General features: G+C 37.3%; 1 protein-coding gene across 1 annotated transcript; it reads left to right on the forward strand.

Annotated features, from left to right (window-relative positions):
- The first annotated feature begins 516 nt into the window (after positions 1–516).
- Positions 517–26672, forward strand: riok3 (RIO kinase 3 (yeast)). Its single transcript, XM_051928920.1, has 13 exons — positions 517–889; positions 2209–2330; positions 10032–10174; positions 10258–10365; positions 11400–11509; positions 12458–12601; positions 21072–21199; positions 22346–22528; positions 23165–23324; positions 23512–23592; positions 23691–23780; positions 24541–24648; positions 26348–26672. The coding sequence occupies exons 1-13, from the start codon at positions 830–832 to the stop codon at positions 26453–26455; spliced, it is 1545 nt and encodes a 514-aa protein (XP_051784880.1). The 5' UTR covers positions 517–829; the 3' UTR covers positions 26456–26672.
- The last annotated feature ends 590 nt before the right edge of the window (positions 26673–27262 follow it).

Genomic DNA, 27262 nt, shown 5'->3' on the forward strand with positions numbered 1-27262 from the left:
TTAAACTACTGATACAGTACCTTGTCTCATTACAATCTGGTATGATAATGCCACACTCCTTAGCGTGAGAATTATTCTCAACCGCTGACACATAAATAAAGAACAACTATTGGTCAGTATTTGGACATTGGTGTTTTATATTGCTTAGAACACCTGTTTCTGCTAAATATGATTGTAGATGATATCAATTCATTCATTATTAAAATATAATGTAGTTTTTGAGATTTTTTATTTTTTCTATATAAAATTAGTGTGATGAATTAACAAATTTAGTGCTGAAATATCAATAATAGCCTTACTTGTCTGAGTCTTGTAAAGTGTCCAATTCCTGCCGTCCATTTTTGTTTTCTGTAAAAAAAGGTTACAACCTTAATATTTGTATACTGATCGCTGACTATGGTACAGCAAACGAGTATTGCAGGCGTTATAAGACTCTTATTTTGACACGTTGCTTGCTTTCATAACCGGAAGTGCTTCTTTTCTTGACTAACTGGTGATAGCTTCAGATAGCAGCAGCCATTTATCTCATCGTATTGGTGGTTGTTGCTTGCTGCACTTTATTTTGCCATATTTTGTGGCAGTTCTTATTTTTGTCTCTAATTTTATTACCACGTGTCGTGGTATTTTGTATATATATAATAGCAGTTTGCTATTTGATTTGTGTACATATTTGTTATTTTTTTTCTTGTTGTTTCTCTACTGTTTGCGGGAACTTCCCAAGTCTGGTTTGTCACTGGAACAAGTCGGGACTTGTCGAAAGAGTCAAGATTTAAACAGTACAACTATTTATTTATTTATTGAACAGATACGCACTTGTTTGAATATAAATATGGATCAAGTAGAAGTCGCTGCCAAAGAAAACGAAAACAAAGCCATTTGGAAGCCCAAGGTATGGTTTAATTTTGTTTTTATTTTCGTGTTCAAAGACGGGGTGAGGCTCAATGTTGACGTCACATGGCAACCTTCGCGTCAGTGAGGCTTTAGCAACTCTAGGAATGTTTTCAACTTCTTTTAGTTAATGTTTTTTAAGTAGAGATTCCATAATCCATTGTTATATAAGTTACTTTTTCAGTAGATTTAAAAAAAAGTTAATTGAATCAAGTAATGGGTTCAGTGTGGTTCAGTTCATATCAGTTTAGTTTAAATGGGACAATCTCGCTGTTATCTCAGTACAAGGGTTTCTTTCTTTATCTGTAAGACGCGAGTGTTTAACGTTATTTAGAAACCCTGAAGTGCTAGGGAGTGAGGCACCCCGTCCAGTATTGGATTCTGCTAAATACCCAGTATACCAAGATAGTCTTAATTTGTATGTGACGCTTACAAAGCTGGATTTAGCAGGTGCGCAACACGGATGGAGCAAGTAATTGAATGGTACAGTATAGAGATTGTGCAACTACATCCGCAGCGTTCAAGTTTTTGGAATTACCATGACTGACAATCTGAAATGGGCAGAACGACTTTAAGTAGGCTAGCTAGTCTTTTTACTTCCTCAAGTTTGAACAGAGATCAGATATCACTTGTGAAATCATTAAACCGACTTCATAAGATATAACTCAGCTCAGGACCACAAAGCACTGCACTACGGAGTACGCCGAGGCCGACCACAGAATATGTACAGCCTTCTGGATGTCGACATCTTCAGAACATATTTAACATACTGTGCCTTAGAACGAAAAACTGTGTTTATAGACGTCCGCCATCCTGCATAGGCGCTCATCCTCTTTCTTATATTATGGAGAACAATACGAAAACCATTAGCGTCAGTTTAAATCCACAGATCACAAGGTTATTCAGCAATTGTATTAACCTGCAACTGTTGTGCCTAATTTAGAGTGTGCTGTTCTTCGACTACTGTTGCTGTTATCATACTGCTGTCAGAAGTCGGTGAGTGACGTCCAAGTTATCTCGTTGTACCGTGTAGGAAGAGTATCTGGATGAGATATTGGGGCAGCTTAGCTGTTAGCTAAACAAACGAGCTTGATGGACTGAATTGTCTCCGCTTGTTTGTCAAATTTGCAATGCTCTAAAATAGCAATTTAATTACTGTTTCATTGTGTACATATTTATTTGCTGAAATATGAAATTACATTAGTATTCTAGTAATAAAAGTACACTGATGTAAGAAAATGTCTATAGAAGATTACTGAATAAAGTATATGCAGTACATTTTCATAATATATTCTTATTATTATTTTTCTAACCCCTTAGAACCCATGGGGAGCACCTCAAAAAGAAACAGTCCCATGCTCATTGACAGAAGTTATGAGTGAACAGCTGGCTAAGCATCTGCAGCTTGAAGATGAGTTGTCAGCCTTTCCAAGCACTGCAGTGTAAGTAAACGTTAAAGAGTAAACTGCTGATGTGTTGTGAATAAATTTCCAGTTCACAGTAAAAACAGATTCTGAAGATTAGTTGAATTTTACACAAAATTGTATAAAACCTCAAGATCCAACCAATAATCCATGTATCTGTTCAGTTTCTGAATATGCAGTGTCCTGCAGAGTCTGATTGTATGTTGAACATTTATCTGTTCAGTTTCTGAATATGCAGTGTCCTGCAGAGTTTGATTGAATGTTGAAAGTACAGGATCCAACCCGGAATAAAGCAGTTGTACTGCAGGTGTCACTTGTACACCTCCCCAAATTGGCAACTAACCCAATGTGAGTCAATTGAACCTAATACAGATACTTTTTTAAATATGGAAGGAACCTTGAGAGAACCCATGTGTGCACAGGGATAATAAGCAAATTCTAAAGAGGCATTAACTGGGCCAGGCTTCAAACCCATGTTCCTGGACATCTGAGGCAGCAGTGTTTATCCCAGCTACTCCAGACTCCAGCTTGCTGTGTAAAGCAGAGTGGCTGTTTTTATACCAGATCAGGGAGTACTTCCCAAGCTAGGATGTTGTACATAGGAAGCATATCCAGCTCAGGCGGAAGCCCCACAAAGTAACTGCTAATCCCTACAGCACCCCATGACGGCACCCAATGATCCCAGCAAGGCTACTCCAAAAGAACTACAGTTCTTAGCATGCCCTGCAGGTATGCCTATGGGTACCGTGGCCCAGAGATGCTGCTATGTAGCGTGTTGGGGGAGCCAGGTAAGAAGCCTAACTCCAACCCATCCAGGACACCAGCCTACCCACTTCCATATTGGCAACTCCTGTCAGTCTAATGGCTGAGGCAGGGAGCATCCTGCATTTCTTTCTTCCTGCCTACTCACTACTTTAGCCTCCTAACCAGGTAAACACCTTGAACCCATCCCTGCAGGGATGCCAACCCATCACATCCATCCGTCACATTTACATTTACATCATTTAGCAGACGCTCTTATCCAGAGCGACTTACAACAGTGCTTAGTAGTCTACGACTGTTCTTCAGTCTTTAAGGCTAGGATTAAATCTACTGTCATTAAACACGTTACCACTGACCAAGTTGTACACAAAACCATGCTAGAAGAAAATAGTAAGTTGTTAGTACTAGGAGTTAGTACAAATTTTTTTTTTTTTTTTTTTTTTTTTTGAGAAAAGGGTAGAAAAAAAGTATGGGGACTTTAGTCCCCCAAGTGCTGTTTAAAGAAGTGTGTCTTCAGACGACGTTTGAAGACGGTGAGGGTCTCCGCTGTTCGTACAGCAAGAGGAAGTTCGTTCCACCACTGAGGAGCCAACAATGCAAAGAGTCTTGCTGCATGTCGTCCTCTTCTTTTAAGTAAGGGTGGTTCGAGACGAGCAGTGCTTGATGTTCTGAGAGAGCGAGAAGTGACACGCTGCTTAACCAGTGCTGATATGTAAGGTGGTGCAGTTCCAGTTTTGGCCTTAAAGGCAAGTGTTAGGGTTTTGAACCTGATGCGGGCAGCCACAGGGAGCCAGTGCAGGTTCCGCAGCAGAGGTGTAGTGTGTGAGAATTTGGGAACATTAAAAATGAGTCTTGCAGCTGCATTCTGGATCAATTGAAGTGGTCGTGTTGCCTTTAGTGAAAGTCCAGACATCAGAGAGTTGCAGTAGTCGAGCTTAGAGATGACAAAAATCACAGTGTACAGTGTTTATAACCTTAATTACTTTTTACTGAAGTGTCCTGACCACAATTTCTTAATCTCTAAAGTTTTAGCAAACATCATTTGAATGTGTCAGTTTGTTGATTAATTATATATTAATGGTTGAATGATAATACATAGCCACATTTGGGATGGGACACTGTCATATTTTAGAATTGTTCGTGTGTGTTGCAATAAGTCCACAAGCCAATCTAAAGCAATAATAGTATTTTACATACCCATGGGAGTCTTCTTTCAAATAAGTTTCCATGTTGTCTGCTCTCTTTCATTAGTAAGATATGCAATTTGCTCACGTGTTTGCCAGGGCTACATACAGTGAAAGGCTCATTACCACTGGACAGCTGAGGTTCAGAGAATTCCACTTATGTATCTTTGAATATGATTGTTCACACATGCTGTATATCATAGCTGTGTGCAAAAAGCAATAAATTGGGTGTGCAACTGTTTATCTTTGCATACACAAGCTCCTGTGATAGTGGATGGGGATGGTTGGGTTGATACACAATAAGACCTGAACATGCATAGTACGGAAATGTCTTCATCTTCTTCTTCTTTTTCAGTAAAAGAAAAGATAAGGTTGAAGAAGTTCTGGAAAAACTACAGAGTGCTAGTAATATGGAATATAAATACCTTGAGTCAGATTTTGATCCCAGTTTTTACTCTTATTGAGAATGACATGTTTTCCGAATGACTCAATGATATGCTTGATTTGTAAGTGCTGCCTATAGGATAAATTTAAAGCATCACAGTGTGCAGCTTTATAGTTCAAGCGTCGAGCGCCAGGGTTTCAATTACCATACCTGGATGCTGTCTGCTGTACATTCTCCCCATGTTAGTTTTCTTTGCAGTGCTCTTTAAATTTCCAACTTCCCAAAATATTGGCAATTTTTTTTAGCGTACCAGTGAGTATTGTTAGCTGTACCTGCTTCTCTGGAAGTTTCACGTGAGAACAATCCATTTGATCAAATGTCACTGTATCATGCTGCTGGGTCATGAGTACATCTCTCTATTATTTAAAAAAAAAAAAAAAAATCTTGGCTTGGAAGCAGACGATACGTGATGTGGAAGTCCAGCCTGGACACAGACAGGCAGACACCAGTGAGTCCAACACACACTTTTATTTACAAATCCAAAGTCCCGCACAACACACAGTGCCCCTGCACCAATCACCCTTCTTTCCCGGGCCTTCCAATGGTTCTTTGCCACCTCCGTCTTCCTTCCCAAGCTTTGTCCTCTTCCTCCCGACTCCGGCTAATGACTGGAGGGAGGTGGCCCCTTTTATTCCCACCCAGATGTTCTCCAGTTGCCTCCTGATGGACTTCCTGCAGCACTTCCTGGTGTGGCGGAAATGCCACATGAGCACCCGGAAGCACTCCAGGTGTCCCTGGTATTTCTTCCGCCAGCTCCTCCAGGTGTGGCGGAAGTGCTGACGTCCAGGGCTCCTTACTCGTCCAGGCGCCCCCTGGCAGTGGCCACAGGCCCCTATAGGGTTGAGCTTCGATGCTCAATTCCAGTGGCCCCCAAACAAACCAGCGCGGCTGCCCTCTCGTGGTTTGAGGGAGGCATAGTCCTTCTCTCGGTCCTTCTAGGTGTTTCCGGGCTGGGCACAGCCCCCAGTCGCCCGCCACAGTGATCTTCTAGGAAGACAATTTGACGTCCCACGAGACAAGACAGTGAGACAAAAGGACAGCTGCTGTACATGCAGCAATGCAGCACCAGCACAAAGACAGCAGCTGATCAGACCGCATCCCCTCAGCATGCGTTCAGCACCCACAGAGTAGTACATGTTTAGCACACAGTCATCTTCAATCTGTTTAATAAATAACACAGTTTATCTGGTTAGTCCCATCTTACTAAATTTTTAATTACAAAAAAGAGAGATTGTCTTTCCATATGACTGCCATATTTCATATCTACTAAGGGTTGTTGACACTGTACCTGTAGTATTTAGCACACAGACTTGGACAAACAATGCTAAATAGCATAAGGATGGAAGTAAATAGGGGATAGATTTGCTTAGAGCCATGTGGAGATAGAGAAGACTACAATTTACAGTGGTGTGAAAAACTATTTGCCCCCTTCCTGATTTCTTATTCTTTTGCATGTTTGTCACACAAAAAGTTTCTGATCATCAAACACATTTAACCATTAGTCAAATATAACACAAGTAAACACAAAATGCAGTTTTTAAATGATGGTTTTTATTATTTAGGGAGAAAAAAAATCCAAACCTACATGGCCCTGTGTGAAAAAGTAATTGCCCCCTTGTTAAAAAATAACCTAACTGTGGTGTATCACACCTGAGTTCAATTTCCGTAGCCACCCCCAGGCCTGATTACTGCCACACCTGTTTCAATCAAGAAATCACTTAAATAGGAGATGCCTGACACAGAGAAATAGACCAAAAGCACCTCAAAAGCTAGACATCATGCCAAGATCCAAAGAAATTCAGGAACAAATGAGAACAGAAGTAATTGAGATCTGTCAGTCTGGTAAAGGTTATAAAGCCATTTCTAAAGCTTTGGGACTCCAGCGAACCACAGTGAGAGCCATTATCCACAAATGGCAAAAACATGGAACAGTGGTGAACCTTCCCAGGAGTGGCCAGCCGACCAAAATTACCCCAAGAGCGCAGAGACGACTCATCCGAGAGGTCACAAAAGACCCCAGGACAATGTCTAAAGAACTGCAGGCCTCACTTGCCTCAATTAAGGTCAGTGTTCACGACTCCACCATAAGAAAGAGACTGGGCAAAAATGGCCTGCATGGCAGATTTCCAAGACGCAAACCACTGTTAAGCAAAAAGAACATTAGGGCTCGTCTCAATTTTGCTAAGAAACATCTCAATGATTGCCAAGACTTTTGGGAAAATACCTTGTGGACTGATGAGTCAAAAGTTGAACTTTTTGGAAGGCAAATGTCCCGTTACATCTGGCATAAAAGGAACACAGCATTTCAGAAAAAGAACATCATACCAACAGTAAAATATGGTGGTGGTAGTGTGATGGTCTGGGGTTGTTTTGCTGCTTCAGGACCTGGAAGGCTTGCTGTGATAGATGGAACCATGAATTCTACTGTCTACCAAAAAATCCTGAAGGAGAATGTCCGGCCATCTGTTCGTCAACTTGAGCTGAAGCGATCTTGGGTGCTGCAGCAGGACAATGACCCAAAACACACCAGCAAATCCACCTCTGAATGGCTGAAGAAAAACAAAATGAAGACTTTGGAGTGGCCTAGTCAAAGTCCTGACCTGAATCCAATTGAGATGCTATGGCATGACCTTAAAAAGGCGGTTCATGCTAGAAAACCCTCAAATAAAGCTGAATTACAACAATTTTGCAAAGATGAGTGGGCCAAAATTCCTCCAGAGCGCTGTAACAGACTCATTGCAAGTTATCGCAAACGCTTGATTGCAGTTATTGCTGCTAAGGGTGGCCCAACCAGTTATTAGGTTCAGGGGGCAATTACTTTTTCACACAGGGCCATGTAGGTTTGGATTTTTTTTTCTCCCTAAATAATAAAAACCACCATTTACAAACTGCATTTTGTGTTTACTTGTGTTATATTTGACTAATGGTTAAATGTGTTTGATGATCAGAAACATTTTGTGTGACAAACATGCCAAAGAATAAGAAATCAGGAAGGGGGCAAATAGTTTTTCACACCACTGTAGATGTATAAATGTCTCAAAATGGCTAATTACAGTCAGTAAAGACTATGATTGTAAAAGGTGCCTTGAAAATTAATTGTTTAAGTGCGGCTTCTGTTCATGAGAGGGCAGTAGTTAAGACCTACAGGGATCTGCTACTGCCCTGCTACTCACAAGTGGGTCATGCACCCATGAACTCCCTTGGATGTCTGGCTATTTCAATACAAATCAGGGTTTGGGTACGTAATCATATCAGGGATGTCAGATAACAGTCCGGTTCACAAAATTTATAGGCAATCCTTGGCATTAACAATAGTTTTGAAGATAGTCCAGCAATAAGTGCAGTTTTCCAGTAGGAAAAGGAACTTGGCATTTGGAGGCCAGGTGGAAGGGTGGCGTGGAGGCCAGAAAAACAGAGACAAATTTCACTACCCGATACATAAGGGAAAACCTGACAAAGGCAGGCTGTAGATAGTTATAGGGAGTTTTTTTGAGCATGTTTTTGATAATCTTGAACATTTAATTTGGAAATTTTATTCTGGACTAGAGCAACAGAGTGTGCATCATGCTTTAAAATTTTTCAGTCTTTTAAAGGTTAACAGTCAATGCTGTTTATTGTGTAACTAGCCAACCCGCGGCGTACCATACGCCGCATAATCAGGCTGGGATTTTAATGATTTTTAAGCACAGGGAAAAAATTAACATTTGAAAAATCTGGAGGAGAGGGGAAGGACGTCCATTACGCCCCATCCGTCATGCTAGTCTGCTGATTTCTCGTTCAGTAACCTGTGAGTAGTGATGGGCGGGTTGAAGCCTCGCGAAGCATCAACACGTTTGAAGCAATTGTGTCGGAAATCGTATCGAAGCTTCGAAGCATTTAACACTCACTTCTCTAGTGACACCTCCTGGCCATTTTTATTAACATTACAGAAACTTATGATACACTTGAATGACGTCTGTTAAAACTCGTATTGCTTTTATTTTTTCGCAGCTACAGACTGACAACGAAGAGAAGGGTTCGTCAGCAGCTTCTAGTGTGTGATGTGTAAAAAATATAAATATAACTTCTTTAACTGCCTTGTGGCGCTGTAGTAGTACGGCTGCTTTGCAGTAAGGAGACAGTGGAAGATTGTGGGTTCGCTTCCTGGTTCCTCCCTGTGTGGATAGCAAATTATTCACGACAAACAAACTGTTTTACACGCTGCAAACCAACCCGCACGCCGCTTTTTCAATGTTTTTTAAGCAGAGGGAAAAAAATGAACATTTGCAAAATCCGTAACGCTGCTTTCAGTAAGTACAATGCACACGCGTTTAGTTTGTTGGTGACTTTTTGCCAGCTGTCTTTCCTGGTTTGGGCTGTTTTTGCAGTGTTACCGCTCGTGCATATTAAATCTTGAATTCCTTTGAGTAACTAACTAACACCCACCCACTCAGCTTGTGTGAAAAAAATGCGCCCGTTCTATCATCATTTTGTTGCAGCAATATACATTGTGTTTTCACTCAGCGCGGAGGTGCGCATTCATCTCGGATTATTACATCCAGCTAATCTGCTACACGACTGCGTTTGAAAAACCGACTTATCCCAGATGAGTTTCACCGGCATTAATGATTAGGAATCTGGTTGGAACGAAACACTGCAGCCACAGGGGTTCAGCAGGACGGAGTTTGGGAAACACCGCTGAACACTCGTGGCTCTTGCCAACTCGCGGCGTATCATATGTCGCATAATTATGTATTGATGGGTGAACACTTTCTGAACGACACAGTTGTCCAAACAGAAGTGAAAGTAAAATTGAGCCTGGTGCATTCTTTAACTGCATTCTCTGTCTTGTAGCGCAGTGGTAGTGTTGCTGCTTTACAGTAAGGAGACTTTGGAAGATTCTTGGTTCGTTTGGGCTGCATTTGCAGTGTTACCGCCTGTGCATATTAAATCTTAAAATCCTTCGAGTAACAAATTAACTAACACCCACACACACACACACGCAGCTTGTGTGAAAAAATGCGCCCGTACTTTCATCATTTTGTTGCAGCCTATCAAAGACTTGCTGCCCCCAACTCAAGGTGGCTCAGAGGTCCATGTGTAGCGTACAACAGATGAACATAAATGACGCCATGGTCTTGTTTTGGTGTGCGTGCTTTCATGGGTGTCTTCCCCTTCTGGCGTCGACTTTGTGAATTATATATATAGATTGCGTGTGGACTTCATTGGTTTTGTTGCTACCATCTCAATGTTTCTTAGAATTTTTTTTCACCTTGATTAAAATTATTTGTTGTTTAAATAAATGGATCAATACATCTAACTAATTGTTAAAAAAATTGTTAAAAACAGGAATAATGAACCTCTCATCACTGGAGACAATATTGACACCTCCAGTGACCTGCTGCTGGCCCAGATGCTGCAGATGGAGTTTGATCGAGAGTTTGACTCGCAACTACGGCTTGAAGAGAAAAAATATAATGGAGACAGCAAAGGTATGTTTTGCCATCCTTCCTTTCTAATTTTTGACATATATTCATGAATGTGACTTTTTAATTTTATTTATCTATTTATTTAGTCTCAATTTCATTTGAAAACTATCGAATGGCGCACCCATATGATGACAGTGACAGCTCAGATGATGAAGTAGACTGGCAGGACACACGTCATGATCCATATGGACCTGGTAATATGCCAGTGCTGATTTGTTACATAAAGTGTTTTTGTCTTAGACAGTGAATATTAGGTACTAAAACTAAACTAAAATCTGGCTTTGAATCAAAAGAGTTTCTCACTCATGAAATATTGTGCAGAAATTCTAAACTAGGTGTGGGCTTGCTGCAAATTTTGAAACCTAATATAGATTTGTTAGTGGGGTGGATCCCTACAGTTTACATCTTTGATTATGTCTGTATTTTGTGAAGGTTTTAATAATGAAGAATTTATAATCCAAGCTAGCAACTTTCTTTTAAAATGCAATGCACCCACACTTCTCTCCTATTATTATTAACTCCTTTACCACTTTCACCTTCCAGTAAATATCTCCCATTTTATTTCTGTTTACTATATTTCATTGCTTTGTTGGGTGCCTTGTTTTGACCGCTCTAATTTTTTGATAAATTTTTTGGGAAAAAATGCATATCTGAGTATAAAAGGAAAATCATTATTACATGTATTTTCCGTTTGCTTTAATGAGATGGTTTTAGCATTAAACAGTCAGGGATTTCAGGTTTAAGAGTAAATGAGACAGAATCAGATGCAAAGTAATATTTTTAGGCCACTAGGGAAGCCTTTCTTCTTCAATGGGACATGGAAATAAAGTATCCTGTAAAGGGTTCTGGCTGTAATTATTACTAATAAAGATAACAAGCTTACCATTTAAAACTACAATAAGGCTGATTGTGGAAGTAAAGTGCAAAAAGAGATCTATAAAATACTTCAGATTTCTGCAGGTAAGGTAAACAACTGTTATTTTACAAACAAATGTAAGCATTTGCCTTTAAATAAGACATTTTTAAAATGAGTTCAAATTATATTTAAACAGACAAGTTCAGTCAGACTGCCCTAGTAAATACCATACAGTATATAGTCTGATCCAAATACATGTACTTATTCTGGGAACAGCAAAACTGGTCTCTTTTTAATTATTGTTATTTTATGATTATTGCAGTTGTTCATGATAATTCTTAAGCTATATGTTTAATGTATTCTCTTGCATAGATAAACCAAAAACCACGCCCAAAAAGGGTTTTACTGGAAAAGGCAAAAATATCACCACAAAGCATGACGAAGAAATATGTGGCAGAAGAAATACTGCACGTATGGAGAATGTAAGTCATTTTTTAAGCTACTGGTGTTAGCCAAAGGAGTCCCAAACTTCTGTATTTGTCATGTCCAGATTCCAATAAAACCCGTTAAAGTAAAAGCTACATTTTGTACAAAAAGCAGTTTTTCTTCTGACTGAAGTGCTGGTTATTTATTTATGAGTAAGTTAGTATGTAATTGGATGTTTTCTAGGAAGCACATTAGGAGAGTGCTAGGGATTAGGTGTTGTTTTAAGTGTGTTAGTGTGTGTTCTTTTGGCAGATTTTTTTTAATAAGCCATTTAGTTAAAAATATATGTATTTCAATACATTCACATCATGTGCCACACAAACAACATCTCAAATTCTGAGGACTGAGCAGAGGTGAAGGTTATAGTTTGCTCCTTAACAGAAGTCACCTTTACACATTTTATTTATTTGGTCCTGCATAACATATGCTGCCAGCACATAATTGGACTCACTTCTCAGGTCACTTAAAGTGGTCAATATTTTTCTTCTGTAAATTCAAGGAGTAGAAAATATGTCATCTGATAGTTTTTCTGATAATTTGACTGTTCTCTCTTTAGTTTTCTTGGTCACTTCATAATTCTCTGTCTCTCTCGCTCTCCAGCTTTTTCTCTCTTTAAAATGTTTTTTTCTGGACTGTGGCTCACACTAGAGTGTCAGCAACCCTGTAACACAAGGCACATTTAAAGTACTTTTCTCAAAACTAAATTAAATGATCTTCTGATCTTCTCATTCAAAACATGTTTAATGATCGAGTCAAATTTAATTTCCATAATATTATTTTAATTATTAATTGTAGGATTTCTCTAATAGTAGCTAGTTTTCAGTGAATTCAAGAAATGTAATTATGAAGTCAATTGTAGTGGTTTTCATTCAGAGAGCAATTCATAATAAAATTTATTATCAGTGTATCATTTATTTTTTTTCCATTTTTGTATCATTTTGCAGTTTGCTTCTGAATTTCTAGTCGGAGATGGAATTGGAATGGATCTAAAACTCTCCAATCAAGTTTTTAATTCTTTGAAACAACATTCCTATTCTGAGCAACGTCGCAGCGCCAAAATCCACGAAAAAAAGGAGCATTCAACTGCAGTATGTATTATTGAAAATCTTAAAATTTATGACTGTAATAATTAATAATTACTGTAATTATTTACCTCAGGAAAGTATCATAAAACCATATAAGATAAACTTAAAATGACAAGCAACACATTTTTTTAATGTGGAACAGCTGAATAATTTTATCTTTGTGGTGGTAGTATCAGGAGGGATCAGGCATAATTTTACATGAAGGTTAATTCTGTAGTTACATGTTTTATTCAGTAATCATAGGTTATAGGGGCATTAGTAATTAGTTGTTTATTTTAAAAAACATAAAGCGTATGTTTAAGTTCATTAAGGCTTTTATAAATGTACTGTATAGTGATTTAAAGGTGCTTATTCTGATGAATCTCATGGGTTGGCAGAAACATTCACCAATAAGCCTTTACTATCTCTGAGTTGGGCATCGTCCTTTATTGCATTGTATGTAATAGTTTGTGGCAGTATAAAAGACATTTGCATGTTAATCTATCAAAATAACGTTACTTTCTGAAACCTGCCATATCCAATTATAGAGAACAGGGTGGCTGTCCTGGCAGCATTTGACACAAGAGAGGAAACATCCCAGGAAGGATAACTTAGATTTCAAATAGAATTTTAAAGTTATTATTATGCTTAACTCCTCTCCGCTCTCACAGAAGTGCCTAAAAAGTTTAATTTGTTTTGAAGTCTATACCATCAAAAACAACCAGTAAAAACAGAATCACTTTTATTTGTCAGCATTTAGTGTACTGGAACTTAACTCTGTAGCTTTGGAGTTGCATATAACATCACATACAGATAACATAAATTACATAAGTTAAACAGCTGCAGAATAGTGGAATTATGAAGATCATGTGCAAATGAAAGCATGTGCATGTGTGTATAGTGTGCATGCATATGCACCAAGTACATATACTGTACATAGACACACACACATACGCTTTTATACAATAAATAAAAAAACGCATGAATAAGTCGGGAAGACTGGATATTACTGGTTGTGACACCTATGGCTCTGGGGAATTGTTTAGGTCTGTTAGTTTTAGTTTTAATTGACCTAAAGCTTTTACCAGAGCGGAGGTTTTGGAACAAGTAATGAGCTGGATAAGATGAGTGAATTGTGATAATTTTGACACTGTTTAAGGTACTAGGTACATATGGTTCAGCAACAGATGAGAGAACACAACGAGCTGTTCTCAGCAGGCCTTACAACACACTGTAATTTTTTTTTAAATGTTTAATTTATTAGTTACTTATTTATAGAATGTGATCACACTTTCAATTATGACTTTGTAGATTTATACTTTAATGGCTGGGTAATATTTAATTTCTTTAGTATGTGTAAAAAGTTCATTCACTGTTGAACTGCTTTGCGATTGAAGTGATGTTAATGCTCCAGCAGAGAGTATATGTGATATTTGTGCTCAAAAGTTTGAAGGATTCAACTATATTGACTGTAGAATCATTACTTTCTAGTGGGAATGATTGTAACTGATGTTTGTGGAAGCCAATTACCATTTCCACTGTCTTGGTGGTATTGAGCACCAGGTTATTTGTAGCACACCAAGACAAAAAAGAGTAACCTCCTTTCTATATATTTATAATTAGTCCAATAATGGTGGTGTCATCAGTGAACTTAAATGATTTTTACTGAAGGGTCAGAGGACATGCATTCATGATTGTACAAGGAATAGAGTAGGAGGGAAGTACATATACTTCAGGGGCACCTGTGCTTATATAGAGACAGTCTGAGAGGTAGAAGCCAGTCTGAACATATAGTTTTCTGTTTGTCAAAAAATTGTCAATCCATTATTATGTACAGGGATAGCGGTGTTAAATGTTAAGTCTATAAATGGTATTCTGGTATAAATTTATTTTCAGTTCAGATGCTGAAGGCCCATGTTTGTGGCATCATCCACAAATCTATTTATTGTATGTGCAGGCTGAAGTGAGTCAAGGTGAGGCGGAGTAACAAACTTGAGATGAGTTAGTGAAAGCCATGCAAATACATTCATTAGAACTGATGTGACTGCAATAGGCCTGTAATCATTGAGGCAGCCTATTTTTTTTATTTTGGGAACTGGAACAATAACAAAATTTAAAACAATCTGGAGTAGTGCACTGTACAGAAGTCTAGTTAAAGATGTCGGTGAAGAGAGGATCAAGCTAGCTTTCACAGTAGTTTGATTGTTGTGGGTGAAACTGAATACAGACAGGCAGAATTTTTTCAGTTTTGTCTTGCAAAAAACTTCCAGACATTGTTTTCCTTGATAAAAAATGAAAAAAAGCAGTGAGGCTATTGCAATGAAGTGACTGGCATCAGAATCACTTCAGGATGGAGGAGCAAAGGGATTATTGACACTTGTCCTTTGTTGTTCATATCTGGTCTAAAACTTAATTAGGTTTCTCAAGGAGGGATGAATCTGAATGAGCACTGGGAGATATCGTTTTATGTACTTTTCATACAGAGGAACTATTGTTTGCTGAAAACTGAAGCTCCAGTTTACTTTTATGTTTCAATGTAGTATATCTTATTGCATTGTTATGCTAGGCTGTTTCTTTAGCTTGGTGTAGTTGCTTGGTGAACCACAGCTTTCCATAGTTATAAATCACTATAGTTTTTTGCTGAGAATGCAAACCTCTTCACACAAGCTAATGTAAAATGTAACAGTGTCCGTCAGCTCATGAATATTTTCACAAGCATTTTTATAAACATCCCAATCAGTTCAATCCAGACATTCTCGTAATGTTTCAGCTGTTTAGAAATACATGAATGTATAGATTTTATTACTGGTTTAGCTGGTTTCAACATTTCCTTATAAGTGTGTAGCAACTGTAAAACATCATGGTCAGAATTACCCAGCAAAACACAAGGTAAAGCCCAGTATACATCCTGCATAGTACAGTAACCATGATTCAAAGTCTTCCCATCTCTGTTAGGGCATTTAACTAGCTGTTTGTATCTGGGAAGATCAATGGTAAAGTTTGAGTGGTTAAACTCTCTCATTACTATAATTGGAGAGTTCAGGTGATTGTTCGTCATTCTTGTAAAGTAATCTGCTAACCACTGTTTTGCTTCATTGCATTCACCTCAGGTGGGATGTGAACTCTGATGAGAGTTATTGAAGAAAATTCTTTGGGTGAATTGAATGACTTTCAGTTAATTGTGGATAATTCCAGGCTTGTAAGAACAGTGATTTGACAATATGGAAATGTCATTGCACCAACTTTTATCCACATTACTAACCGAGAATGGTAAACCGGATGGACGCAGGGACATCCGGCAATGGGCTGTGGACGCAAAAGAGGCGCCCCACAAATCTCCCCAACTCCCCCAAACTCCCCCCCCCCACCCCCCCGCAAGCAACGGGAACCGGATGGAATGCAACGTAAAATAAGAAATGAGGTGTCGCACACAGAAAAAAGGAGTCAGACCACAGAAAAAAGGAGTCAGACGCCGTTGCACACGAAACGGGACATACAAAGAGGAGGATTCAACAAGCCCCTAGCACACAAAAAAAAAGAAGCCGCGAGCACCACACAAAGCCCCTTGGACACGAAACGGGACAGACTACGGCCATAGCACACGAAACGTACACAAAAACGACGATTCAGACCCTCGACCACAGTAACATAAATAACAAATGACACACAAAGCCCCATTTCTAAATCAACCATCCGTATTAAACATACGTCATCTCAACACGTTCACACTATGCAGCATAGGTGGATCTCATTACAATAAGGCACTATTAACCGTTCAACCGCAGAAAAGGCTCCATATTAACAGTGAGTGCAATCCTCCTTATTACTTATCCATATTTATCACGCTCAAGAACAAACAAGTCATGAATTCACGATCACGGGTACAAAACGATACGGCTCGGATAACGGGACCAAACACAATTCACACTATGCAGCATAGGTGGATCTCATTACAATGAGGCACTATTAACCCTTTAACCGCCAACTCCCTAAATATTCCCCACGCCAGGCGAAATCTGAACAATTTTCGTTTTTTTACATTTTTTTTTACATTTTTTACATTTATTCAAGCAGTATTGACCACTAAATGTTGTGCAAGTTCTAGAAATGGGCATACACATAATAAAACACAAAATGTACCTTTTCTCAGGCTTCTGGATTTATTGTCTACTACAAAACGGAACAGTCAAACGTAATTCAAAAGTCAAAAGTAGTTCAGTCAATCATAGTTTCATTCCCAGTATTTGAGTTTGCTGTGCCACAGGCCAAAGCAGGGAACTGCACAAAGTCCTGGATTGCTGGGACACTTTGAGCAGAAGGTCTTGACGTCTCTACGCTGACCCTTCTTTGAACAGACACGACAGCGTTTTTCTGAAAGTCCAAAGTCCTTGCATTCATCTGGCAACACTGCTGAAATACTACTCATAGGATCCTCTTTGCCAGTGTATACACGAAATCTATAAATGTAACCTGAATTCTCAGCTAAGCAAAACATCTTGATACCAAACCGTGCCCTTTTCAAGGGTAGATACTGTAAGCGGCCCTTCCACAACAATAAACTTTCATCAACTGCAACTGACGGTCCTGGCATGTAGGGCAACTGAAATGCTTCAAATAAATGATCAATCAAAGGACGTAGCTTGAACAAGTGGTCGCGGTTTGGATCTTTCTTATCTGGCTCATTTCTGTTGTCATTCAAATGAAAGAATTTCAGCAGCAAAGAGAATCGGTTACGTGTCATGACAGCTGCAAAAATAGGTGTTGCATACATAGACCAGTACATCTCAATATCTGGTTTTCTGATTATTCCCATCAACATCAAAATCCCAATGAATTTTTTCATTTTGTTTTCATCAGTGTCAAACCAAGCACGAACACGGGAATGTGGAGGTAAATTGGGATTTTTCTCAAACTGTGCTGCATACAGATTTGTCTGATGAACAAAATGTCTGATCAAATCAGGTGACACAAACAGCTCATAAAACTGCTCAGCAGTGTAATTGTTTACATCAACAATAAAGCCACATGTTGCCTCAAACGGATGCAGAAAAGGTATTTCACCTCAGGCAGCAGTCCAGTTGAGATGCTGGGGATACACCCACTCATCGCCGTCATCCGATGCATCTTCATTCACAGTATCATGCAGCGCACGTTGCTGCTCATCATTGTCGCTAAAATCTTCTTCAGAACTGCTACAATCATGATCAGAACTGTCCAAAATCGCCTGCAAAGCCTCACTTGAAGTCAGTTTACGTTTCGCCATATTCACAGCTGTCACTTCCGAATCACGTCACATGACCGGCCAAAACAACCACAGACTTGTCGAAATACAACGTAGTAATAATACCCACGCCAAACCGTCAGTTATACTACTTGCCAGGCATTCATATAACCACAGGCAAATGTGCCGGATAATTCCGGCAGTATGGCGTTAGCAATAAAACAACAGTGCCGGTTATATATCCGGCAGAGGGCGGTTAAGGGGTTAACCGTTCAACCGCAGAAAAGGCTCCATATTAACAGTGAGTGCGATCCTCCTTATTACTTATCCATATTTCTAACGCTGAAGAACAAACAATTCATGAATTCACGATCACGGGTACAAAACGATACGGCTCAGGTAACAGGACCAAACACACGAACCCGCATAAAAAAAAAACAATACACGTCGGCTACAACACGCTTCTGAAACTCTGGAAGAAAAAATGTCTCGGCTCCAAAAACGCAAAGCTCAACTAACACAGTTACAGAAACGAACCCAAGTGGACAGACACACTGAACGTAGACGCATGCAGCGCACGTCTCACAGTGCTGCATCAAAACAGGCACGGGTTCAAAACGAAACACCTCCCGTCTCAGACATACAGAAACAGCAGTGAAGGGACAAAATAAATAAACACAGACGTCTACACCGCGCATCTGGAATGCCGGAAAACAAGCACGCAAGGCTCCAAAAAGAGAAAGCTCAACTGACCGACATACAAAAACGGGCAAGGCTCAATACAAACAATGCACGCCGTAAACTACAACGGGCTTCTCACACAGCACAGGCAAATCGATTACACCTCCAAAACAACACGTCCCAAATAATGGACATACAACGACGCGCCTCTCAAACGGCACAAGCAAAACATACACGTCACGGACATCAATGACAGACACCTGCTAAACGCTTGCGCCAGTTAGCTGACAACGCGTTCAATAATGAGTGCACTATTCAGGAAAATTCATTGGGATTAATGAATGTCATTTGCAATCATTGTCATTCACTTAACTTCCCTGAAGAAACAACTGGCAATACAAGTAATGAATTTACACGTTGTTGTCAAAAGGTTCAAATTAGACTGCCTCCTTTACATTCATATCCTGAATATCTACAGAAGCTTCTAACTAACGATGTACCTGAAAGTGAAAACTTTATGAACTGCATTAGATCCTACAAATCGGTATCCACTATGAACATTAACAGTGGCACTGCACATGACATCCATCTTGCAAAACTGTTAATTATTGATGAATGTACAATGGCATCCACTCACTTACTCAACACCATTCATAAACTTCTACAAACATTGATGAATAATAATATTCCCTTTGGAGGAAAGGTACTTTTATTAGGAGGAGATTTTAGACAGTGCTTAGCTATTGTTCCACATGCCATGCGCTCAGCTATTGTTCAGTGCACCTTAAAATACGCAGAGAATTGGCATTGCTTTCAAAAGATACAGTTAGTACAAAACATGCAATGTCCAGATCCAGATCATAACAATTGGTTATTACAACTGGGAGATGGTACACTCACCAATACAGATAGACTTCACCCAGATATTATTACAATTCCTCAAGCCTTTATCTGCAACGACTTAGTTACAGAGATATTTGGAACAGCAATCTCATTAGACCAAATGCCCCTTTTAACACAACGCACTATATTATGTCCAAAAAATATTAATGTGGAAAACATAAATACCCAAGTCATTGCATTACTTCCTGGAGAGACACAACTCTTTCTAAGCTCTGACAAAGTTGACTCTGATCACGACAATAACCATCTTCATTGACCTTACAAGTTCTGACCTGGAATTACCTTTTACACTTAAACGGCGTGTACAAAGAAATTTTCCAATAAACCTTTACACTGTGCCACACACTTTATTGTTTGCTTTCTATTTGCATCATCTACACCTTCACACTATTCTATATCTCATTCATACATCACACTCTTTGTCATTTCCCAACACCAGGGGTTGGCGAGCGAAGCGAGCAGGGGGCGGAGCCCCCTAGTTAATACAGAAACCACCGCCTTTTGACTTGTTGCAAAGATCTGTCTTTTTGTTTACTCTGTAAGTCAGTTCAAATGCAGAGTTGGGAACTTGTGGGATAAGCCACATTTCCACAATGCAATATACTAAAGAAAGAAAGTTGTTTCTACTTGTTGTGAGGAGAAGATGAAGTTTGTCAGTTTTGTTTCTCAGTGATCTGAAGTTAGATAAAAACAGACTGGGAAGAGGTGTTTGAAATGTGTAGCTCCTGCAACGCATAAGAGCCACATGCTTCTCCCCCTCCTCTGTTTCAGGTGTGCATTATTTGGCCAAGAGTTCAGGTTTGCATTTGGAAAGTTCACCAGTAGTAATTCCATATGCAAGCGTCCTTGTTAGGTTGAAGCTGAATGAAGTCCGATCCCAATAGTCAGAAGCTGATCTCAAGTGTAAGCAACACTCATTTTGTTACAAAACCACTAGACACATAGGCAGCGACCAAACAACTGTGGCTGCCCTGTTTTGCCCCACCTTGATCCTGAAAATATTTTTTCCAGAAATTTTATTCTGAATTATGACTAATATACACAGCTTTGCCAACTTAAGACTGTGGATTTAACTGAGATATTATTTATTTTAATCTTCATTTATCCCAGAAGTAATGTCTTTAGCCCATTTCTCCTCCAAATAGCCAATTGTTTACCAAAAATGCAAAAAGAAATTAATAATATATAGAATAAATACAAAAGAATAGAATAAATATTTAACATAACTTAAAAAAACATACAGAACATCAAATCATGGCAAGCAATGTATGGGTTCTGATTATAGTTCAACAGTTTAGTAAAATAGTATTTATTGGCTGTTATTCAAATGAATTTATTCTTGCATGTTTACTGTCACACAAGCATTTTCTAAATGTAAAATTATAAATGAAAACTTTATAATTTAATATGGCATGTAAAACAATAATACCTGCCCTTGCTGACATATTAACTAATAATACAAATTAATTTATTTAAAAATTAAAATCAATTTACACTTTTACTAGTAATGTTCAAGTAGAAATGAACATTTATCTAGGAATTAATTTACATTTCTAGTGATTTGAAAATGTAATCTTGTGTACTTTTAAAACAATTAGATTATATCCAAGTTTCATTGTTTGTTCTGCTGTACACATTCATTGGCTTTTGTAACTGCTTCTTAAATAATAAACTTGTCTTAATTAACAGGAGCAAGCAGTTGATTCAAAAACTCGCTTACTAATGTATAAGATGGTGAATTCTGGGATATTGGAAGCAGTTAACGGCTGTATCAGCACAGGAAAAGAGTCTGTTGTATTTCATGCCAAAGGAGGAAGGTAAAATATAGTCTGAAATAAAGTTTAATTTTTCTTGAATACAATTTACAACCATAGAAACAATGTGTTGTGTTGTACTTTATGTATGGATTATCTCTTAGAAATATTTATGACTCTCTATGAGTCCTTACAAAAGTGACTAAAATTCAAAGCTGGAAAAATTATTTTTATACTGGTCACACATTCCCTATACATTATGTGTTTTAAGGGAACATGTTGCTTTTACACTGTTGAATGTTTTTGATGGTTTGTTGAGTGTAACTTGCATTAGCAATGTGTACCCTCACTTGTGACAGCCACCATTAGGGTGAGAGAGATGGAGACTTTTTCTGTGCTTATTTGCTAGGTATTTCTGTTAATTATTAGCTAACACCCAAGCTTGATAAAGCCGAAACGGTGACTTTGGTGTTAGGACACCGTGTAAATATAAGAATTGATGTATTAATTTATGCATATTGAAAAACATAATATTTATTAAAAGAGCATTGTATTTGTACGCTCCAGGCTTTTGAACAACTTCTGAAATTTTTTTTTTTTTTTTTTTTTTTTCCATGTGTCCGCTTTATTTACTAATGTATCTGGCTAAAATGAATAATTACAAAGATCATATGTGAAAGAGAGTCTCAGGTTGTTAATGTGACCAACTGTAAAACAGAACGTATTTTTATTGATCATCGACAAGTTTGAAATACTGGACTCCACACACATACTTAATATGTTCTTTTTTGGTGCCAGGCATATTGATTTTTTTCCAGCATATCCTCCTTTCATAATGCCTAACTTGTTCAATTGTGCAAATGAGGACTTCAATTTTCTGATGTCTTACAGACTTCCTCTTGTATACCATACTAAAGTGGATATTTTATAATGGTTCTTAGCTCATTTGGAATTCTTCACACTGCTTTATACCTCATGCAAAGTACTTGGGAATGTTGAGTGAACAGCAAGAATTTACTTTCTTCCTATAAAAAAGGTGGAATTGAAACAGTGCAAAACAATTGTAAAACCAAAAAACTGTTACCCTGGAAAAAGAACAGGAAGAGTTAATTTGGTTTTAAAGAGACAATAACAACAAAATGCAGTTAAGACATTGTCATGATACTTAGTTTTTTTAGGGACTTATTTAAATCTGTTTCTTTCTTCAAGCATTGATGATAAAATTGTGCCAGAAGAATGTGCTCTTAAAGTGTTCAAGACAACTCTGAATGAATTTAAAACCCGAGACAAGTACATCAAAGATGATTACCGATTTAAAGACCGATTCAGCAAGCTAAACCCAAGGAAAATCATTCGTATGTGGGCTGAAAAAGAAATGCATAACCTGTCCAGGTAAGACACATTACTCCTGTGTTTGAGGTAGCAGGCTGCATCTGATTAGGATGAGTAGGAAAATGTGTAGAGGCTGAAGAAACATCAGTCTGAAAAAGACAAAGAGGCCAGAAAATGTTTTAACCCCAACAATTAATTCACCAAAGCAAATGCTGCTTTTGTGCATTTGGCTTTATGCAATACAAAAATAAACCTTATTTTAATTTGTAATACCTTATGAATGTATGAGGACAGTACAGTGAAAATCAGTGTTTTTACTGTGTACACAAACTATACAGATTTGAAATAAGAAGATATATATGAAACAGTGTCTCATTTTGGTTCTGTACATATTCTTTACACATCATACGGGAAAGAGAGTCCATGGTTGGTAATCTTGCCATCTGCAAAACGAACATATTCAAGGAGTATGGAAATTGCCAAATAAATAATTATATATATATATAAATAATACACACACACACACATTCTGTGACCTTCGTCAGGCACTGAACTACTGAATGCATTATTAAGAACATATTTGTAAGGTATTTTTGTTTTACACTGTACACCCCTAATTACAAATGATTGCTGGATTGTAGTTCATATACATTATTAATATTCAGAATTTACTGATACAAGAAACTTTCTTTTTAGAATGCAAAGTGCTGGAATTCCATGCCCTGAAGTAATTATCCTTAAGAAGCATATCCTTGTCATGTCCTTCATTGGAGAAAACCAAGTGCCAGCCCCAAAACTCAAAGAAATAAAAATGAACAGTGAAGATATGAAAGGGGCCTATTACCAGGTGTTAAATGTAAGCGTGTAAATTGGATTACCCTGAACAGCACGACTTTTACATAGTTCGTCATACATTACTGACTGCCTTTTATCTTTGAAGCAGTAAGAAAATATGTTGGGCTCAAATACCATTGTAAGTTTAGCCTTTTATCCTTTTGATTTAAAGAATTATCAGAAATAATTTTGTGGATGTTTTATTACAGATGATGAAGCAGTTATATAACGAGTGTAACCTTGTTCATGCTGATCTAAGTGAATACAACATGCTTTGGCATGATGGAAAGGCAAGCTTTTCTTAGTTTTATTTGGGAATTTTATCAATTATTTTATTGTAGCCAATTTTGACAGCTCAATCTTAATTGCAGAAATTTATTTTTTATAGGTTTGGTTCATAGATGTAAGTCAATCAGTGGAGCCAACACATCCTCATGGGCTTGAATTTCTCTTCAGGGACTGCAGAAATGTCTCCACGGTATGAACTATTTTTTTGTGTGTGTGTATGTGTGTGTGTGTGTGTGTGTGCCGTGCTTAATGTATAGACATAGATAAAAGTAATATGCTTGCAAAACAGCATATACACATAAAAAAATAAAAATATGACAGTAAAGGTTTAAATTTAATACCGTATATATAGAAATGATGGGCAAAATTTAATCTAATTATTAAAATGGAAGAGCTGATATTCTTACAATCTGTGTTTGGTGAACTGATTGTTGTGTAAAGCTGACAAATACAACACAGTTTTGACATTTTCAAACATCTTATGTACCAGAAATACCATCTGCTAATATTTTTATGAAACACTTCTGTTTTCCCCTCATGCCAGTCTTTATAGATTATAATGTTGCTTGACTGCATGGTGTACTTTGATCTGCTTGTAAGTTAGGACTATGGTGTATAATCAAAAAAGTAAAATGTAATCGTTGATAAAATCAATTATTATATTTCTCTGTTGCATCGTTGGAATCTATCCCATGTTATTTTAAAGATGTTGTAATAATTCTTTTGGAAGAGGAAAACTGCATTTTAGAATGTTAGAAAATTGGATGGACTAATCTTTGTTACTTAGGGTTGAATGTATTGTACAGACAAATAAGAAAGGAAACGTGAGATGAATATAATGCTCCAGACTTTACATTATGAATAAAGCAACAAAATAACTTTGGTATTTTTGATATAGTTTTATTTCTCTTGGTATGATTAATTTATTTTTCTCCCCCCACCCATGACAGTTTTTCCAGAAGGCTGGTGTTGCAGAAGCAATGAATGCATTTGATCTGTTCAATGCAGTGTCTGGTTTAGATGTTCAAGCATCAAATGAAGCTGAATTTGTTGCAGCGGTAAGTACTTCCTATGAGTAACATTTACAAGTGTACGTAAATAATATGTAAAGTGTTAATGGATGAACAGTTGTTTCATTTAAAATTTTATAATAACATTATTTTGAAAGCCATTTAATACAAAATAAGATAATTATGTTAAAAAAATATTATTCAGCACGGAATTATCCCATTCAATTAAATGTTGAAAAGTTTTGCTTTTTTGGTCATATTTGAAATTTCATTCAAATTAATTTTTTGTTTACATTCATGTCATAGTGTCAAAATACAACTTTGCACCTTAAACCAACAAGGTTAAAACATTCTTAGGCTATTAACTTGTTAGGGTCACCAAGAAACTGCAGTGGAGAAGGCATTATTAAATTGACTGTTCTTTTTTTCCACTTGGAATAATCTGATTTATATCATAAAATGTGTGGTTTTTTTTTTGTTTTTTTTTTTTTGTCGCAAAAATGTATTTAACAAGTTGTGTTTACTAATACAACAGTTTGTGTTTTCACATATTTTCTGTTACTCAGCTACCTAATAAATAGCTGGTTAACACATGAAATACAATGACCACCTAGTTAAGCTAATACTGACTGCAACAAACTTATTTTCTGTTTTCTCCTGCTTTAATGTAACTTTTGTTATAAGTTTATATTGATGCTGAAATTGAGAATGTACAATGATGAGAATGTTGCAGGCAAAACCATAGCCATCATGATGTTGGAGGTTTTTGCCATATCCTTGGTGTTATAACATCAGACATCAGCATTTAACAGAATCTGGGTCATCTTTCTTTATTTTCCGTCTTTCAGTAAGACTGTTGCACTGACATAATAATGTTCTCAATTTGTGAGCTTCTATACAGCTATGTGATGTAAATATAGAGTTTGAAAGGAATATTTGCTGCCTTTCCTAATTATATTGATAATTCCAGTAATTACATTTTAAATATTTCTGTTATTATGTAGCAGTAGGTACTTCCACTTTCCTCCCGCATTTTTTTTTTTTGCCTTGTGGGATTAAGCAGGTTTGAGAATGTTATGTTATAAGATAATGAAAACATGTCGGTCAGTGCCTCTGTAAGCAACTTAATTTGGCAACACCTGTGTAACTGACCATTATCAATTTCAGAGTCATTTGGTATTGCTAGTAAACTGGAAAAGAAAAGGAATGCAGATGCTGAGACAGAAATCTAATAATAAAATATAATAGCTTGTACATTGAAGCATATTCCTTTTTTATGTAGTAACCTATAACCTTTCAGTAGTGGTTTGGAGTGTTGTCTATTCACTGGAATTTACATCTGTGTGCAGAGTGATAATTACTTTTCCTGATGTAGTATGTTACGATAGTTTCTTTATTTTTAGATAATTTTGTGGATTTTGTTTTTACTCTCCACAGTTTAGTATATGTTCATTTTTGTATGGTGTACACTATTTTGATTGAGTTTAGTTTAATGTTCTTTTGTGATTTCTTCATCAGTTGTTTATAATAGGCTGCACATTGTTTCAGTGGTTAGATCTGCTGCCTCAAAGTTTGAGGACCTGGAATTACTTCTGTTTCTGGTCAATGCATGTATGGAGTTTGCTATTACTATTACAAATAATTTGACATCTTTGTTAAAATTGATTTATATACAATTCTTGATATTTGCTTGTAGCATATTTATTGGATGAAAAGCTTTTAATTTTTTTTTTGCCTCCATTTATAGATTGAAGCTCTGGAAAAGATTAATGAAGATCATGTACAGAAGCGTGGCAAAAAGGCTTCATTTGATCAGAGTGATGATGGGGGTCCTCCAATAATAAATGATGAATAATGTTTTCATATATTTTGAGATCTGAAAAAAATATTTGTCAGGTTTGGTCAGAAGAGATGAAGGTTTACTTTCTCTAAACATTCAGTAACCATGAAGAATGTTTATCAGTTTGCACTACAGAAAAGAATGTACTGTATGCAAAGAAATATCATTTTTCAAATGATGTCATCAGTATTTAAGTTTAAATCAGCCGCCAGATTTATTGTTAGTCTGTTTGTACCACACTTGTGAGTACAAAAAAATAATTCAGAGGTTATTCCAATTGGGTAATAAGAAATGTATGCCTGTTAGCTTCCAACAGTGGTATATAAATGTAAATTCTGTAGTAAAATATGCCAGCAATTAAATAAGTGTTTGTAAGAGAAGAGTAAAACCTGCAATTTTCTACTAAAAATATTTTTTGAATTTGTGATTTTCATTCATGGGCGTTCTGCATCCCTTGTAGGACTTGCAATCAATCTTATGTATTTTTGGTGGGGGAAGTTATTGAATTATATCTGCACTATTAAGACCTAAGAAGAACCCACAGAAGCTCTTCAGTCTGGTAGTGCTCATAGTTTCTGCTAAAAATGTTGAATTAGACTCCATGCATGCATGCCCAAATGACATGCGATTATAAAAATTAACTTTTGTTTGCTTGATTTAATGTTTTTGTTTTGTGGGTGGTTAATGACTTGATTTTTAAATTGGGACTCTTGATTGTTAGTACATACTTACAAGAGCGCTGTCTGACAGAACTGGAAAAGATTGTAGTTTTGCTTGTGAACTATGAAAGTGTGATGCAGAAAAATAAAAGGACAAAAAATG

This window comes from Erpetoichthys calabaricus, chromosome 6, assembly GCF_900747795.2.
Source record: "Erpetoichthys calabaricus chromosome 6, fErpCal1.3, whole genome shotgun sequence".
Taxonomy (NCBI): Eukaryota; Metazoa; Chordata; class Cladistia; order Polypteriformes; family Polypteridae; genus Erpetoichthys; species Erpetoichthys calabaricus.